Source organism: Poecilia mexicana, unplaced genomic scaffold (assembly GCF_051168715.1).
Source record: "Poecilia mexicana isolate PSO_F unplaced genomic scaffold, ASM5116871v1 scaffold_9, whole genome shotgun sequence".
NCBI classification, from domain to species: domain Eukaryota; kingdom Metazoa; phylum Chordata; class Actinopteri; order Cyprinodontiformes; family Poeciliidae; genus Poecilia; species Poecilia mexicana.
In genome coordinates, this window is record NW_028263378.1 from 17731898 (window position 1) to 17751907 (window position 20010).

Sequence of the window (20010 nt, forward strand, 5' to 3'; positions counted from 1 at the left end):
TAAATATGTACAAAATACATTTATAACTGTCTTTTAATAAGTAATATCTTCTCTTCAAATAAGAGAAGATATTAAATGCCTTCTCAAGATTGCAGAGCAGGATTGTATCCAGGAAGTTTCTGAAGAGAGATAAATGGGGACCAGCAATGACCTGGGAGTGTCACGAAAATAACCAAGATAGGAAGCAGGACTGGAATAAATTGTATGAGTTACTCAACATGAAGGTCAAAGATTGAGATTAATATAAAGCACACATTCTGAAGCTATTTTTTAATTTTCTCTTCTGATTATAAAAATATAATCAATATAAGATTTTCTCATGGAGGGTGTTTGAGATTACATTTTTCTGAGCAGTGAGTCTCTGAACCTCGTGGTAGAAAATGTTTAGAATTGTACAAAAACTTGTACAATTCTGTTTAATACCTGTACAATTATTAAACAGATCATTATAGCAATATTCACAACAAAGAAACAAGAGTGTCCTCAAACCAGTTTTATTAGCAATGAATACTTGAATTACATTTCAAACTGTAGAAAATTACTGTCAAGCTTTTAACTAGAGATATGACAAACAGAAGTGGACCCCAAATTCCTCACAGATGGTCTCACAGTCCTGTTCATCAAAGGCTGACAATCATCTTCATCAGATGTATTACTTTCAGGCAGAACGTTGTCCTCTTCAGAAACAGTAACCATAAAGGCAGAAGCGGTAGCTTTCTGCATGTATACAACCTTTAAGTGAAATGTTTAAAGTACAGTACAAAACATGAAAATGTTAGACGTCACAATATCCAGTTTTTTTTTTTCTATTGGAGTTTTATAACCTTTCAACACAACTCAAGCAACACCACAACAGCTCAGAGCCAGTGTGACCAACTGAACACAAACAAACCTGAGGCCTATGAGTATGTTGTCAGACAAAAATGTGCTGCCTGAGACACCTCAATGTTCCAACGTTTCCACAAACATTGTAAGTTACTACATCGACAGAAAGGTTTTCCACAGGTCTTAATGTGAACTGCCTCTCACTTGTGTGTTTCTATGTGAGTGGTTAACTGATAGTTTCGAAGAAATCCTCTTCCACATGTTGCACATGAATAAGGCCTGTGGCTTAAGTGATTTTTTTTGTGCCGAGATAAATTTCCACGACTTTTGAAGCGTTTTCCACAGACTTCACATGAGAACGCCTTCTCATCTGTATGAACTTGAATGTGACTCGTTAATTGATGTTTTACAGAAAACGTTTTTCCACACATCGGACACAAATGAGACTTAAGATTCGCGTGACTTTTAGTGTGCTTAGATAAATTTCCACTATTGCCAAAGCATAATCCACAGATCTCACAGGAGAGCCGTCTCTCATCTGTGTGTGTTGGCATGTGATGCAATAACTGAACTTTTCGAATGAACTGTTTTCCACATGTCGTACATGAATGAGGTTTGTTGCCCGAGTGAATTTTTTTGTGTCGAGATAAAGTTCCACTAGTGCTAAAGCCTTTCCCACATGTCGGACACAAATGAGACTTAAAGCTCGCATGACTTTTAGTGTGCTTAGATAAATTTCCACTATTATCGAAGCATTTTCCACAGAACTTGCATGAGAGCCGTCTCTCATCCGTGTGTGTTCGCATGTGACGCATTAAGTGAAAATTGTGAATGAACCGTTTTCCACATGTCATACATGAATGAGGTTTGTGGCCTGTGTGAATTTTTTTGTGTCGAGTTAAAGTTCCACTAGTGCTAAAGCCTTTTCCACACGTTGCACACAAGAAAGGCCTCTTACTGGTTGGAGTTGTTGTACGAGAAACTTCACCATCCCATAAACTCTCCTTCATCTGTTTCTCTACTTTTGGTTTGTCTATATTGTCACAATTCCTTCTGATTTTCTGATGCCCGTTAATTTGTCTCAGTTTAGCATCTGTACTTGATCCGGAGTCTTCATTGTTGCTTCTTTCCTGGTTTTGGTTCACATTGTCAGAAGAGAACTGGACGACGAGCTGGTCCAAGTTTGGTACAGTTTGTCTGAGGTTTCTCTCGTCATAGTCAGGATTTTCTATGAAGGTATCAGTCTCTTGATTCAGTTCAAACGGTTCAATCTGTATCTGTGGAAGTTCTGGTTCATCTGGTTCCTTTTTTACAAAGAGTGGGTCCAGATCACAGTGGTTCTGATGCATCTGCTCAAGTCCTGGATCTTCCTGGTTCTGTCCTAGAGGTTTTGTTTCCCCTTGGTCCAAATTAAAATGACTCTCCTGCTCATTGAACAGCTGTGAAAGGTCTGGAGAGGCAACAAAAGAAAAGTGTTGACATATTATTACAAGAAAGAACACTTCACTTTTCTAATTTTATGCATTTAAAACGTTTTGGACATTATTTAACCCTCTTTAGTGTTATAGAAACACAGATCTTTGATATTTAGTCCTTTATAAAATATTAATCTACTAATTTTTTGAACTATTGATAATTATAAAATGCATCTGTCATTTTTCTTCTGGATAGCATTTATATGAATGTATATATCTTCACCGATCACCTGGATTGGCTGTTAATTTTTCGCTGTAGACACGAAGATCGTCCTACAAGAATCAAAGTCATTCATTAGTGTTTCAACATGTCCTACATTAACAGTGTAGAAAACACTGCAAGCAGAAAAACATCCATATGCTCTCGTTTTTGTTCCCTTGTTCCAATCAGTGAGGGTGTTCCATCCTGTGTCAGGAAACCTAGAAATTGAAGTGATTGTAAATGTTACAATATTATAAAAAAGCCGTGAGAACATTCCAGTGGTCCAGCCTGGAACTGATGCCACACATTTCTCCCGCTGAGAAAGTAGAAACATCTGTAAATCTGTTATTATGTACTTTTCATTTCAACATAAAACACAGTTCTAAAAGAAATTCACATCAAAATCCAAGAATCCTGAAAGAGTGAGCTGCAAATGTCAGCGTTAACAGAACTGAAGCACTCCCAAAATGCAAATGGAGTGGTCAATCAGGCCCCCTGCTCTGTGAAACAAACCCTGTAAAACCTGTAACCAAAATGGAGAAACCTCTGTCCCACAGAAGCACATTTTAACAGAAAGTTAGTAATACAACATCCAGCAAAAACATTTGACAATATTTCATAACACAATCTCATTAACCATCCACCAACACAAAAATCACAAGACAAACACATAACACGTAGTGAAACACAAATCACTTCTGCACAATCTCAGCACAACTCAGACACAGACAGACAAATAGACAGCAGCGCGTGGTGGAACATATAACGGCGGAAGACAGACACACAGCAATAGATCAACCCGCAGCCAAGCACGCACACAAACACAAAGAAACGTACAAAACACAGAAACACAGACGACGTCGTAGTTCAGCCAAGAAAAGACAGAAAAGAAAAGAAAATGTCAGGCGCCGGCCAAAAGAATGTACGATGCATCTTTTAATCTTCCAACTTCATTTTTACAAATCTCTTTTATTCTCTTTCAACTTCAAAGTCCTTGAAGGTGATTCAACCTGCTTCAGTCCTTTTACTCCTGGCAACTCGATTCAGAGTCCCAGAGTAGGGTGATTCAACCCGTCAGTCCTATTAATCCCAAACCAGTCCAATTATGAGTCCACTGGAGATGAGCCATAATCTCCTGGCCGATTCAAGCCAATTCTAATTAATACACAGACACCCAAAATTCTTTTATTGAGGCACAGGCATGGATCCTGAGGGTAAAGAATTTAAAAGAAACCCAGCTTTAGGACAGAGGTAACGTAAACTCCTACTGCCTGGATCCGCTACGATCCCCTGTAATGTGTATTTTCTCTTCAAACTACAGACTCTTTGAGGAAGGATTTTATATACCGCTGCAGTTTCTAAATTCTGTGAGGCCGCACACACCAAGAGCAATCAGCGACGGTCCAACGACACAGCGCTTCAGACAACCAAAAAACAATTAAATAGTGTCTTACCACACTGAAGCGTCAGGCCGAAACGGATCAATCAGGTACCAAACAGCCGCCCGCCGAGACTCCAGAACCGGCACGAGCCCCCAAATGTTAAGGAAGAAATTATCTAAAATAGGTTAACTTTGGAAAAAGTTTGGCTCTCTCTTCCTCTGGATCCCAGGTCCTCTCGGCGGGCCACGTGTAGCCACAAGGAAAACAACAATGCGTGTTGACGTCACAGAATTACAGAGTTTAATCCAATATAAGACAATGCACAAACTTAGAAGTAAGGCAATGCATAAACTTACACCAGAAACTGCAGAACAACGGAGACATACATTCATTTACCTGACATAAATGGAAAGAAGAAGAAAAGCAAAGACGTGCAAAGACATCTTTGGAGAGTTGCAAGAGCAAATCTGATTTGTTACTTCTGTGTAGAAAGTTTTATAGTAAAAGACGTATTCCTATCTTTAATTTATTCAAATAAGGCGTATCTTTGCTCATCCAACCAGGAGCTATCTCTGACCCTCTATCTGAAGCCAGAAACCCCTGCCGTGTTTACGGCCTTTCACAGATGAGTGTGAAAAGCTACAACTTCCACTGTATTGTTTTCCCACAGACAAAAGGCAGTTTAAACGATCCCAGCAAACAATCTGCAGTAACTACAGGTAAAATAAAGGTCAAAAAGCCAGAATACATTAGTAATTTCAAAACCAGAATTAGGCCATTTGAATCAAGACATGATAAGTTTTAAAACTAGCTTATTTTAAATTTATTTTCTCAACAGTATAAATACTCCTATATGATCTGACAAAATGGAAAAATGATCTGGCAATAAATTCACCTAATTTAGACATAAATTACAAAATATTTGCAGGCACAATACAGCAACTATTCAGGCTAAAGGACAACTGTAAAACCTGCTATCAGTAAAACAATATTTAACAGTAAAGTTCTCAACAGCTTACATTCTACATGAGTCAAATACATCTCACAACACTGCCTATATCAAATAATGTCAAGAAAAAAAAAAGAAATATTAATTTAGAGTCAAATGCAGGTTGCATCAAAATAAACAATACTGAGGTAATTAATCAAAACTTCCTGATAGCATGGCTAGCTGATTAATGTTGGTTCTGATTGGCTGTTTCTGACTGAGCGGAGTAATTCTGCAGAACACAGGGAGGACGGAGATCGATTATCCGTTTTATGTTATTACATAGCTTACGTTTTAATACATATGTAAAATCTTTTTTTTGTTTATTAAGTTACATGCTGCAGCTATAAGCAGACATTCGGTGTGAGAGTTAACTGCGGGTGGAGTTGCTGCGCGCTTGCGCAGTGTGAAGGACAGAGGAGATCAGCTGCACATGTTGGCTGCGATCACCGATCACACACTTTTTTACGGAATCCTGCCGATTATGATCGGTAGCCGATCGATCGGCACACCTCTAAAAATAACACTTTCAAAGAAATTTGGACCCACTTCACATAGTGCAGGATCTGTCTAACAAAAGCACATGCTATGCGGATAAAAATGTTTAGAAGTTTGAAGTTGTACATTTTTACTTTTTTATTAACGGGTTATACAGTGAGCTTGAAACAAAAGGAACTAATATGGCCCTTTGTTGAACTGCTTCAGTACGTATCTTTTACCAATAAGTCTTTTTTCCATATTTGTTCTGTCAAAATAGTATGAGAAATAGTATGAAAGATCAAGCTCCCCAGAGTGCTCCTATTGATCTCTGAAAATATATTCAGCTCCAAGTCAGAAACAATCAGATCCAGGAAGAGGGTCTTAGTGTTGTTAATAAATTTTGCACATGCATTTCTGAATTTGCGAAAGGTGGAGAAACAACTTACCATCTCAGAAACACTGTTTATCTACCGTCATCGGCGGCCATGCTATCTAGCCTAAGCTTTCATGACAGACTCTGTTGTAGTATGTAGCAGAGACAAAGGGAAAGGGTCTGAGCAGAATAGACCTGCAAAATTGACAGCACTAAGCTCCTCCTCCTGGCTCTGATTGGTTGTTTCTGACAGAGCAGAAGAATTTTTCAGACGACAGCAGGACCATAAAAGAAAGTAGAAGAAATTGAATTTTTATTTTCTAGATTCTCTCTCTTGTCACGACGTGGTGAGTTTTAACAAAGATGTACAAAAAAATGCAGATCAAAAAGATTTAATAAATAAAAAAACTTTGTATGAAAAAATTCCGTTTTTAGTGTAGAATAATCTAGTGCAGATTTTAATAGTCTGACTTCTTTGTTTTTAAATGAGACCAGAGTAAAGATGTTCAACCAACGGAAAATTAAGTGAAATCGTCTTAGAAGCTACAACTTGGGCTTCGCCCTGCGCTGAGATTTTAATCTGAAACACACCAGACTTCCGTGCATTTCTATGATCAGTAAAGCAACATCAGTTCCTCTGGTGGTTCATACCTATTCTCTGCAGGTCTATTCTAGGTTTCCAGCAGATTTCCAGCAGTCTCCGCTGACGATCCAGCTCTTCCTCGTACTGGACGATGGTTTTATCAAACTCTGTGAATATTTCTTCAGCTGCTGCGGTCAGTCGCTCCCTGATAAAGTCTCTCAGAGACTGAGATGAAGACATTGTTGGTGTGGAAACACAAATATTCGGCCAAGAAAGAAGGCACAATAGAGGAAAGCTAACTCTGCTAACAGACACAGAAAGTCTTTTTCTTCTTCTTCTTCTTCTTAACGACGACTGGGAAGCAACGGTGTGGCTCATTACCGCCACCTAATGGAATGAAGAGTTTGTCGGGATGCTATTATGCAGACGTCACAATATCCACTGTTTGTAACTTTACAACACAACTCAAAACAAAAAAACAAAAAACACAACAGCTCAGAACTAGTGTGAATAATATCCACTTTAACAAATCCGAGGCATGACAGTACGTTATCCGACAAAAAAGTCCTTTCTGGGACACTTCAATGCTCAAAAATGTTCACAAACAATGTAAGTTACTACAATGGAGGGAAGTTTTCTACATATCTTACATGAAAACAGCCTCTCACTTGTGTGTTTTTATGTGACGAGTTAATTGAGTTTTTTGAATAAACCTTTTTCCACAAGTTATACACAAGTGGGGCTTGTGGCCCGAGTGAATTTTTTTGTGCCGAGATAAATTTCCACTATTGTTGAAGCGTTTTCCACAGATCTTACATGAGAATGTTTTCTCACCTGTATGAATTTGAATGTGACTCATGAATTGAGATTTTCGAAGAAACATTTTTCCACACATCGTACACAAGTGAGGCTTGTGGCCTGAATGAATTTTAGTGTGCTGAGATAAATTCCCACCATTTTTGAACTGTTTACCACATGTCAGACACAAGAAGGACCTCTCTCTGGTTTCAGTTCTTGTGACATCTTTAACAGCCAATAAACTCTCCTTAAACTGTCTTTTCTTCTGTTTCTCTATTTTTGGTTTGTCTATATTGTCACAATTCCTTCTGATTTTCTGATGCCCTTTAATTTGTCTCAGTTTAGCATCTGTACTTGATCCGGAGTCTTCATTGTCGCTTCTTTCCTGGTTTTGGTTCACATTGTCAGAAGAGAACTGGACGACGAGCTGGTCGAAGTTTGGTACAGTTTGTCTGAGGTTTCTCTCGTCATAGTCAGGATTTTCTATGAAGGTATCAGTCTCTTGATTCAGTTCAAACGGTTCAATCTGTATCTGTGGAAGTTCTGGTTCATCTGGTTCCTTTTTTACAAAGAGTGGGTCCAGATCACAGTGGTTCTGATGCATCTGCTCAAGTCCTGGATCTTCCTGGTTCTGTCCTAGAGGTTTTGATTCCCATTGGTCCAAATTAAAATGACTCTCCTGCTCATTGAATACCTGTGAAAGGTCTGGAGAGGCAACAAAAGAAAAGAGATGATAAATGTGATTATAAGAAAGAACACTTCACATTTCTAATTTTGTGCATCTAAAAATGTTTTGGACATTATTAAGCGCTCTATAGCACAGGTGTCAAACTCCAGTCCTCAAGGGCCACTGTCCTGCAACTTTTAGATGTGCCTCTGCTGCACCACACCTGCATAGAATAATTAGGTCATTAGCAAGGCACTGGAGCAGTTATCTACACAAGAAGGAGGTAATTAAGTCATTTCATTCCAGTGTTTTGAGGCACATCTAATAACTGCAGGACAGCGGCCCTTGATGACTGGAGATTGACACCCCTGCTGTATAGTGTTTTAAACACAGAGAACACAGTTCTTTGACATTTGGCCCTTTAAAAAAATTAACCTACTAATTTTTTGAACTATTGGTAATTATAAACACATATTTCTGTTCTAGAAAGCACTTTTATAAATGTGTATATTTCTTCTGTCAGTCGACATTTATATCCACGTCTGAAGCCAATTGAAACATAAATGGTTCTATCGTGAGTCTGAAACAAAAGGCACTAATATGCCCCTTTGTTGAACTTTCACAAATACCGCTGCAGTACATATCTTTTACAAAATAAAAAAAGTATTTTTTTTCCATATTTGTTCAAACTGTCACCATGTTGTGACGCTATAGTATGAGACAGATAATCTGTGGAAAGATCAAGCTCCTCAGAGTGCTCCTTTGAAAGTTATTCAGCTCCCAGTCAAAAACAACCAATCAGATCCAGGAGGAGGGTCTTAGTGTTGTCAATCAGTCTTGCATACACAACTTGCCATTTCAGAAACACTGTTTATCCTCCGTCAACAGCGGCCATGCTATCGTGACAGGCTCTGTTAGTGAACTAGCTAGTGAATGTAGCAGAGACAAAGGGAGACGGTCTGGGCAGAATAGACCTGCAAAATTGACAGCACTAAGCTCCTCCTCCTGGCTCTGATTGGTTGTTTCTGACAGAGGAGAGGAGTTGTTCAGATGACAGCAGGACCATAAAATAAGGTAGAAGAAATATTTTTTTTTAACACAGATTCTCTGTCTTGTCACTACGTCGTAATTATGTTTTTATTTCCTTTATTTAACCAGGTAAACCCCGTTGAGATCCAGATCTCATTTTCAAGAGGGACCTGGGCAGAAGTCTGCATAAAATCAAAGTTTAACAGATCAAAAAGATTTGATAAATTAAAAAACGTTGTATGAAAAATTCAGTTTTTAGTGTAGAACAATCTAGTGCAGATTTTAATAGTCTGACTTCTTTGTTTTTAAATGAGACCAGAGTAAAGATGTTCAACCAACGGAAAATTAAGTGAAATCGTCTTAGAAGCTACAACTTGGGCTTCGCCCTGCGCTGAGATTTTAATCTGAAACACACCAGACTTCCGTGCCTTTCTATGATCAGCATAGCAACATCAGTTCCTCTGGTGGTTCATACCTATTCTCTGCAGGTCTATTCTGGGTTTCCAGCAGATTTCCAGCAGTCTCCGCTGACGATCCAGCTCTTCCTCGTACTGGACGATGGTTTTATCAAACTCTGTGAATATTTCTTCAGCTGCTGCGGTCAGTCGCTCCCTGATAAAGTCTCTCAGAGACTGAGATGAAGACATTGTTGGTATGGAAACACAAATATTCGGCCCAGAAAGAAGGCACAATAGAGGAAAGCTAACTCTGCTAACAGACACAGAAAGTCTTTTTCTTCTTCTTCTTCTTAACGACGACTGGGAAGCAACGGTGTGGCTCATTACCGCCACCTAATGGAATGAAGAGTTTGTCGGGATGCTATTATGCAGACGTCACAATATCCACTGTTTGTAACTTCACAACACAACAAAGCCTCACTTGTGTATAACTTGTGGAAAAAGGTTTATTCAAAAAACTCAATTAACTCGTCACATAAAAACACACAAGTGAGAGGCTGTTTTCATGCAAGATATGTAGAAAACTTCCCTCCATTGTAGTAACTTGCATTGTTTGTGAAAACTTTTGAGCATTGAAGTGTCTCAGGCAGGACTTTTTTGTCAGATAATGTACTGTCATGCCTCGGATTTATTTAAAGTGGATATTATTCACACTGGTTCTGAGCTGTTGTGTTTTTTTGAGTTGTGTGTGGCCTGAGTGAATGTTTTTGTGCCAAGATAAATTTCCACTATTGTTGAAGTGTTTTCCACAGATCTTACATGAGAATGCTTTCTCACCTGTATGAATTTGAATGTGACTCATGAATTGAGATTTTCAAAGAAACGTTTTTCCACACGTCGTACACAAGTGAGGTTTGTGGCCTGAATAAATTGTAGTGTACTGAGACAAATTCCCACCATTTTTAAACTGTTCACCACATGTCAGACACAAGAAGGATCTCTCTCTGGTTTCAGTTCTTGTAAAATCTTTACCAGCCAATAATACAACTTAAACTTACAACTTTATTTTATGACAGCAGTCACACTCATAACTTTTGTGACTATTTTTAAAGTGGTAGAAGTATCTAACCCCTAAAAAAATCATACCATTAAGATATGTGAAAAAATTATTGATTCATAGTTAAAATACTCCTGCATGTCTTTATTCTAACCAAATTAAATCTCTGTTGGAAGCAACAGAAACCTAGATGTAATGTATAAAAGCTGCTAGTGGAAGAAGAGTCGGTGAACCCTAACCTTTTGTGGAAAAGATGACAATTTACACATTTGTCCACTCATCTCTTTCTGGTGCCCTTATGTCTTTTAACTCCACACTTCAAATTTAGCAAAGTATTACTATTTTGATTATGATGGTGTTAACATTTTGTGTTTTGCTGTGAATGTTGCTTACGATTGATTTTCATTGTAATAATGATCCAGCAAGTCTACAAGAAAGCATTTGTTACTTCATTAAATGATTCAGGTAGTCTGAAATGCTGTATATGTTTTTTTTCCTTCTACGGGTTTTATAAATTCTGGCCTCTGTTGTACTTCCCTCCAGCAGATGGCGATAAAGAGCAAATGCGTTCCTCCACAGCCTCTCCTTGAACCAGGAAGAAGACTTTCTGCATCTTTTAGCGGCGTTAACTTTCTTCTATTGTTTCTTCTGGGGTGAATATTTGTGTTTCTGCAGCAACAATGTCTTCATTTCAGTCTCTGAGAGACTTTATCAGGGAGCGACTGGCCGCTGCTGCTGAGGAAATATTTACAGAGTTTGATAAAACCATCGTCCAGTACGAGGAAGAGCTGTGGCGTCAACAGAGACTGCTGGAAATCCACTGGAAACCCCACATAAAGCTACAGAGAATAGGTATGATTAAAACCATCATGTCTTAAACTTAGTGACTAAACTATAGTGAGATGTGTCAAGTAAATGTTCTCATTGTACACACGTTTACAGAAATGAACGGGCCTAAAATATTAAGACTTAAAGTTGTTTATAAACTTTTAAGTAAAAAATGCGTTTTTGCAGGATGTTTTGTTTGTTTACTACATCACCTCTCAGTAATGTGGTTAAAAGGGACTATCAAATTTATAAACCGTTATCAATTATGATGTGAAAGAGAAGATGCATGGCTTTTCAAAATGCAAACAACAATCAGAAAAATGTGGCGTTGAAATCATGGGTTCAGCCCATCTGAACCCAGCCCACCTCAGCCCACCTGAACCCAGGATTTATAGAACCTTTGCTGCTATAACATCTGCAACTCTGCAGCAGTATACCTCTACCAGCTTTGCACATCTGAGGTTTGACAGTTTTGCACATTCTCATTTGCAAATAACTAAACCAATTGACCTGGAAGGAGAGCATCTCAGCGTATAAATTTCAGTCTTGCTTGATGTTTGTTTTTTTTAATTCACAAAAGTGTTACTCGTTTTCCTTTCCACACAATGAATTGTGGGTAAGAAAACTCCCAAAAAACTAAGCTTTAGTCTCATCTGACCAGAGCACCTTCTTCTATGTGTTTGATAAAGCACCTGAAATAAAAAAATTTTTTAAGTATTTTTGTTTTCTACTTGGATTAATCAAAAATGTTTTTCTTTCTGTCCAGACCTCACACAGCCTTATGTTTGGAAGGAGGATAATGTCACTGACCATCAGCTCCCCAGCCTAGAGATCAACTCCAGTTTGAACCTAGATGAGATACAACCTTTATGTATGCATGAGGAACTGGGGAAACCAGAACCTCAACAGATGAAAGAAAACCAAGAAGAACCCGAACCACCACAAATAAAAGAAGAGCAGAAATCGGTGGTAAAGGATGAACAGGAGGAAGTCTTTATCAGTCTGGAGAAAGAGCAGCTTGAACAGCGTTGGCCAACTGATTCCTTCACAGGAGTCACTATTCATGAGAAAACGGAGAAGAGGAAACCAGAGTCAAACGAGGACCAACTCACCATCCAGACTTCCGCTGAGCCTGAGAAACAAAACCAGGGAAGGAGCAACAATGAAGAATCTGGATCAAACAGGGCTGACGAGCTAGAAGAAAAGAGTTTTCAGCATTTCAGAGTTGAAACTGGGAATGTTGTCGGTCCAGAAGCAGAATGGCAGGAGACAATGCACACAAACTGCAATATTTCAGCATGTAAAGTTTGTGGTAAAGTTTTTGCTTCCAGCTATTTGATTGATCACATGAGAATTCACACAAATGAGAGACCCTTCTCGTGTCTGATTTGCGGAAAAAGCTTTACAATGGCGGCTAGATTGAAGGTTCACATGAGAATTCACTCAGATGAGAAACCTTTCTCATGTATGAGTTGTGGAAGAAATTTCAGTGGTGCAGCCTGCTTTTCTCGGCACATGAGAACTCATACAGGTGAGACGCCTTATTCATGCTTCTGTGGAAAAAGATTCCCGCAAAGAAGTAATTTCACTAAACACATAAAAACTCACATGGGTGAGAAACCTTTCTCATGTCTGACTTGTGGAAAAAATTTTAGCTCAAAAGATGGTTTATCTCAACACATTAGAACTCATACAGGTGAGAGGCCTTTCTCATGTTTGACTTGTGGAAAAAGTTTTGCAGATAGAGGATGTTTATCTCGGCACAAAAAAATTCATTCAGGTGAGAGGCCTTTTTCCTGTACGACTTGTGGAAGACGTTTTATTCAAAGAAGTCATTTGACTTCTCATATGATGACACACCGAGGTGAGCAGGTACGAGCTTGTGATGCTTCGTTCGTGGAAGTACTTCAGAACTCCCAGGAGGGAAATTGAATGTCATAAATCTTAATATATGTAAACCGCCTCTATTGATTTATGTTTCTACTTTACTCTTGCTCCCTTCTGAAAGCAGTGAAGACTAAAGCATTTTAATGACCCTCCCTTGCACTTTTGAACTCCAATCTATAGTTTTTAACACTTTTACCACAAAACAGTTTATTGCACTTTTTTTTTTTTTTTCAAACCGTTATTACCCATAAAAATCTTTTATCATTGAAAATCAAAACTTGTGGTATTCTTCATCTTGGACATAAATAAGAGCCTTTAGCTAAAATCAGTCTCCTCCGCATCCGAGGTAGTGAATAATCACCTACAGTAGCAACTAAAAAAACACTTCACATGACTTTATTTTGATTAAACAGCTTTGGTGTTTTGTTATTATGAAATTTTATGCAAATCAGGAACATCATCTGTCATCTTTCCTAGACTCTATTCTTGTTAATCTTTTTTTAATGTTTTTTTTTTAAATTTATTTTAGTTCTGAACAGAAAATACTTTAGGGAAGTAGTTTTCAGTTTTGCATTCCTACTTTTCCAGTTCCAACTAACATGCTGTCACCAGCTTGGATCCTTCTATATATATTTTTTTGTCAGTAAATTCAACCCCAAGTTCAGTTAACTTCAGGTCCAAGTTGTGCTGGGACACAAACACCAAACTGAGCTCTAGATGTCCATGGTAAGATGGTTGGAAATGACTCTCTCACCATAAACATTTTTTATGTGTGAATAGCAATGATTCAGTATTTTTGAACTGGAAGAGTAGACAGACACTGACATCTAGTGGAAATAAGTCAAATTACATCTGAATCAGAGCTGTATATCGCTGTTTTTAAAAAAAATTATTGATGCTTACATTGCTATTCTTAAGTGTTTCTTGATTCTAATTTACTTAATCTCATTTGTATTTTCATGCAAAGAACTTTAAATTGCACATTAAAGGTTTTAGAAAAATAAACAGGCCTTGAGTCTATAATATTTCTCAGCTTCAGGTCATTGCAAGGAAACTCAATGTCAAGGCAATATATGTAAAAGAGGAACAGGGACGTCTTACTAGATTGCTGTGGAGTCGACCCTTCCAAGATATTTGGTTTGTGTTTGAGACAGCAGCTCTAATAAAGGTGGAGCTTTGAGAAATCAGAGTTTTCATTGGGAGCGACCGGGATTAGAAATTACAACACTGGAGAGACATGTTAATTTGATCAGTTTGGACAAAAAGTTACATGGACGTGCAGAGAAAGAACAGTGGGCAATGTTAATAGAGCTGCTGGGCAGGAGGACAAAAAAAAAAAAACGGAGAAGGTTTATGGGCAGAGTGCAGGAGAACATGCAGGAGTCTGCCTCTGCTAGCCTTTGGGACTCTTAGTGCATCAATACAATTGATGTGTTTTTTCCTCCTTTGTTTAATCTCAACCACAATAATCACAACTATGCCTGCTGTGTTTGCTCTATTATTTTGCTTGATATTTAACCCTTTAGGCCCTTATCTCAGTCTTGTTGGGATAAGCTCCGTTTTTTTTGTTTTTTTTTACCTCTTAACTTTTCAAATGTACTCTTTCTATAATAATTCATTCCTCTCACTTAAATGGTTGAATTAGGTTTTACTTTCAGCCTTATGTTCAAGTGTACTGACTTTCTTGCTGTTTACTTTATGAATTTGTCTGACAAGTCTTAAAATTCTCACCAAATTGTGCAGGGATCCACGTTAAATTTAATCCTGCTCTGAATCCAGTGATAGCTAACATAGCATCTTGCCTTGTATCTGAATACACATGACGGATAGTTATTCATAAAAAAAGATTAAATGCAGCATCTTATCTCAAACTTAGTTATTTAAATTGCCAAACGTTCTGGATAAACACCCATGTTGTCATGAATTATGATGAACCTGACTTAGCTTGAGCTATTTTACAGAGAGGACGTCTCAGTCTCTAAATAAATGAATAAATGCAAAGCTCCTGTAGGAGTCGAAGCGACAACAAAATATGACCGTGAGTGGAGGAGATGGCTGAAATGAAATAGATGTTCAACAAGCGAGGAAAATGTTTGGCATCATCACACCTCGTGACTAAGCTTTTAGGTCAGAGTTCATTCAAAAAATTTTTACCCTCTACCAGTGGGAGTAGATTTCTACCAACATTTGTCTAATTTAGCCATATTGAATGACAACAACAAAAAAGCACCCAAGAAAGCTACATCTTTCTTAAAAGGTTCCTTCAGTGAAGAAATGATTTTCTTTCACAAAGCAGGAAGTAACACCAAAAGACTTGCAGATATATTTGCCGTATGAGATGGTTTCTATTAAGTTTTGACTCAGGGGGCTGAACACATCATTAATTTTGTTTGTTCCTATTGGTCCAAAAACATTTGAAAGCCATGCATTTACTTGTCACTTCACCATTATGCACTACTTTGCGGCTGTTTATCACCTAAATGCAAATTAACTTCTTTGAAATTTGAGGTTGTAACGTGACAAAGTAAGAATGAAAGAAAGATACTTTTGTGAGGCACTGTATGTTGCTTCTTACATCTTATCTGTGCCATCAAACCAAAACAGTTTGCAGACTAAAAAAAGTGTGTGGCATGAAGCTAGAAGTGTTCAGCCTGTGTGTGCGTGCGTGCATATGTGTGTGTGTGTGTGTGTGTGTGTGTGTGCGCGCGTGCGTGCATGTGTGTGTGTGTGTGTGTGTGTGTGTGTGTGTGTGATGAGGGGCTCCAACTCCCTCCACAGTCTATGGAACCTGATACTTGATGACTCCTCATCACAAGTATGTGAGTTTCCTTCTCTTGGAGCATCTGGCCTGATGCCCGGCCACATCTCCATCTTTGTGTGTGTGCTTGAGAGTATTACTTGTTACAATTTGCCCCCCTTTAATGAGTGGCCTCTTTGTGCACACTGAGACATTCTTTCTATGATAGTTGTGCTGTCACATTTGGGAGGAAAAAGACAACCTCTTTATGTTTGTTTTTAGCAAACTTATATTGATACTGAAAAAAGAAATAGTTCTCCATTACCTCTTCACTTTTGTGATTATAGAATCCAGGTCCATTATTTGGTTTCTCATCCCCCTTTCACACGCAGCTTAATGCTGTTCATTTAACGCTTACAATGTAAATCACCCTGGTTGGATGTTTGGCAGTGAAACGCTGATGTTTATGTTGTTATGTAAAGGCCTGAAGATTCTTTTTTTGTGCATAAAACGGTAACGCCGCACTCATGTGCATATGGTCAGACTGGCCATTGACTTTCTTTGCAATTCTGTTTGATTCTCATCTCCCTTCAGTGCTCGATCTGGGATTTGTTTTTTACCAGAGAATGCTGGAGGTGAATGCGTCTTGACCAATTCATGGCCTTACTATAACTTGGGATATGCAGCTGGACAGTGATCTGAAGCACACCATCATAGTCGACCTCTGAATGACTCAAATAAGAAATAAAAAACTTACTACCATAATTATTGCAAATACTTCGTGGTAATTACTTTCCACATACGGCTAGGTTGGTATGATACCTTTCATGAATGAAATTTTTTTTTTTTCAAAACTGCATTTTGCAGCCACTCACCTGATTCTTGTGTGATATCAACATTTGTTTCGTTTGACAACAAAGAAGATCTCTCAAGAGGGAAAACGTTTCTCCAGTACCATGAAACGTCTGCAAACTTTTTTGATTTCAGCTGCTGTTTACACCGATACCTCTGACCTGATACTCGAACGGCTTTACCGCATCCTGCTCTCCATCTTTTTAATGACTCAACAGCCATTTATTTTTCATGTTTATGTACAAGATTCCTCCATGTCCTGTGTGTGTGTGTGTGAGTTTCAGAGAGTTGGAGAAAGCAGCAGGTATAATTGAAAACAAAGGGCTTCTTGTTCACAGCAGCAATTCATCCTCATTATGTTCATCATTTGTTTACACTGTTAACCCCCTCACTTCCTCCATCCCTCACTGTGGTGACACGTTCATTTAGTGCACAGTCTGTAATCAGTGTTTACACCTTTTCTGCCCTTCACTCATGGCACGATGTGCGGCTCTAACCTGCTGCTGTAAATTACCCTCTGACAGAGGGAGCTGGTTAATTTATACAGGTCCAAACGTAAAGATAAACCTGAGATCTCACCGAGGAGGCTGTAACTGGAGTTAATGTTGGGAAGCGGGATGGATGAGGTGAGTTTGATCATGATGACTTCCACGCGGGGGAAAGAGCAGCCGAAGGCCAATCTGAGAGGTTAACGTTTGAGGTGAGCTCTTGGTTTACAAAGAGACAGTCCTGAAAAATATTTCAGACAGACATAAAAAAGAAATAAGGGCAGAAGGAAGAGAGAGAGAGAGAGAGAGAAAGAGATCAAGTGAGCGGCAAAGAGAGAGGAAGAGAGAGAGCAGGAGACAGAAAGTAATTGGTGCTATGATGGCTTCCAGCTGCATGGCACATGGCCAAACCAAGTTTTCATGCTGTGCACATACACCTACGGTCACACTGCAGCATGAAAACACAATCTTTGCTTTTCCTGAACATGTTAGTGAGCTAAAATAGTCTTGTTTGTTTTAATCTGAAAAATCTACCAAGTGATAATACTAAGGGTCACTTAATAGAGGTTGGTTTTTAGCCCATAAATTACAATATTTAATGCATCTCATCATGTATAACCGTGATGTGAATATAATGTGCTTTCATGCAGGGTTGACAAATAGAAATGTGTGTGTGTGTTTTTTTATTTATTATTATTTATCTGGATACATTAACAGCACATGTTTAGATATTATCAAGTTAACCAGTAATCCAGAGCAGACGAGATCGAGGACCACAGCGATGCATGTCTGAGATCTAATGATTGTTGACATGGGCATGCACAGCTGAGCTGGTATGAGATTCGCTCAGTATGCTAGTCTGGAGTGTAAACACCACACTGCTGCACTGTATTTACACAAAATCTTAAAACAGCAACAATAATGGTATAATCTAATGGCTTTATAAAAAGTAAAGCAACTATTTATACAGCTGCAAAAATAACCTGACATGATTATGCAAGGTTGTTGTTAAGGAGACACAGTTGCCTTACAGCAAGAAGATCCAGGGTTCGAATCCTGGCCTGGGCTCTTTCTGCATCCGTCATAGGGTTGCCACTCGTCCTGTAAAATACAGAATCGTCCCAAATTCGGCTGTTCAATGTAGAGTCCCGTATTGAAACGATACAGGACGGGGTTTGTTCCGTATTTCTATAAATGTCCTACTGACGCGCCCATCACACACATGGTGAGCTGCAGTCAACACACATCTTTTTAAAATGTCCTCGACCCTATACCAGGTACTCAGAAGCAAAAATTTGTGCAAAGCTTCACACAGGAAGGGCCCTTGCACATATGGGTTTTCTCTGGGTTCAAAAACATGGCTGAACAGTTAATTGGTCTCTCTAACATGGTTGGACTAAAGTGCAACTGGGGTTTCACCACATTCATTTTGACACACACCCTTTAAGGTCCAAGCTCATGTGAAACCCGTCCCGCTGCAGTGTACGTCATGGTGTTTTCCCATAGGCGGTTTACAACAGCATAGTAAGCACAGAGATCATGGCAGAGAGAAACGACTGTTATGAGTTCATAAGTTCAGAGCAGGACAAAATACTAATTGGAAAACTGCAATATCTAATTTTATTTTCCATGTAACAAGGAAAAAAGAACAAGAGGTGTTGGTGGGAAGTTTGTGTGCTGCCTGTCTCGAACCAGAACTGTGCAGGGGTTTAACGTTTTGGTCCAATGTTACGTTCCTCTTCAAGGCTTTGGATAATCGCTCCTCAAATCTATCCATCCTCCTACTTTCTGGCTGAAAAACTGGCTTCTGGAAGTTGAATTTTTGGGGCTGTTTTCCACATAAACAAGCACACCCACAAAATTCAGACCAGTCACACAATAGTTGCAGAGGAGGGCAAAAAGTTTGCCGGGGGGCGGCAGGGGGATTATGGCCTTGTGTGATTGACAGCAAAAACAGAAAGCAGAGGCCAGCATTTCAATATACAAGGTTGTCAACTCTATTCAGATTAGTCTAACTGGTAAAAATATTCTATTTTTGATGTGGCGCTTCTGTGTCTAATTTTCTAATGCCGCCCTGGGCAACCGCCCACATCTTCGTAAAGGAAAATAACCCAAGAAAAACTTTTTCCACCTTTAATTAGACAGACATTTATCCTGAAAAAGTCCTTTTAGAATCAATCAAATCTGTAGGAAGAATATGGAAATTAATCTTCAGGAGCCTAGCTGCAGTAGGAGACGCCAACTGCTCGAGACCAAATCTCCATGACAGCCGCCCATATGGGCAGATGTGAGCGGGGTCTCGGCTGGGATACGTGCTCGAGTGTAAAACAAAACCTGACATCTGTTTGATAGACGATAAATTAGCAAGTTTGTCTGCAACTGAGGAGTGACTCTCAAAACTAATTGCTGGCGCACACACATGAACACACAAGGCTAGACAGCAAAAATAAATTATGAAAAAAATAACCACACTTTATTGAGACATAAAGTCAGGAAATAACAGTTAACTCTTTCAAGGTTTTTTTTTTTTTTTTTTGCAGTTTTGCCTTTATTAGTTTAATTCTATTAAATGTTAAAATGAAATTTAAAAGTGAAAAAAAAAAACCACATATATGTTTTTTTAGTGGTTTAATTTCCAAGCACCCAAGCTCTGTTAAAATGATTTAACATCATTAAATCATTTTATTAAGAAAGAAGATGAAGGGATTGCCGAGAAGCAGCTAATATTAACTTACTGCATATTTTATGACTCGGAACATCAAAGTGCTGAGCAGTTCTAATTTATCAGACCATAAAAAACTTTTTTCTCATGAAGGGAACATTTTTATTTATTTAGTTATTAAACAGATGTTTCAACCAATAACTCATAAAATGGGATCTCATCCTCCAACTTATCTCCATCATTCAGTGACGACATCATTCAGTGTCATCACTGAATGATGCTTTGCCAAATCTGCTCCA

General features: G+C 38.6%; 2 protein-coding genes across 2 annotated transcripts; one reads left to right on the forward strand and one right to left on the reverse strand.

Annotated features, from left to right (window-relative positions):
- Positions 1 to 478: 478 nt before the first annotated feature.
- Positions 479 to 9877, reverse strand: LOC106920933 (uncharacterized). Its single transcript, XM_088008902.1, has 3 exons — positions 9278 to 9877; positions 6377 to 7811; positions 479 to 2275 (listed from the first exon to the last, which is right to left on the reverse strand). Exons 2-3 carry the CDS (start codon positions 6684 to 6686, stop codon positions 1026 to 1028), a joined length of 1560 nt encoding a protein of 519 aa, XP_087865028.1. The 5' UTR covers positions 6687 to 7811; positions 9278 to 9877; the 3' UTR covers positions 479 to 1025.
- Positions 9878 to 10802: 925 nt separating this feature from the next.
- LOC106920912 (uncharacterized) lies at positions 10803 to 13977 on the forward strand. Its single transcript, XM_088008904.1, has 2 exons — positions 10803 to 11109; positions 11852 to 13977. The coding sequence occupies exons 1-2, from the start codon at positions 10938 to 10940 to the stop codon at positions 13015 to 13017; spliced, it is 1338 nt and encodes a 445-aa protein (XP_087865030.1). The 5' UTR covers positions 10803 to 10937; the 3' UTR covers positions 13018 to 13977.
- The last annotated feature ends 6033 nt before the right edge of the window (positions 13978 to 20010 follow it).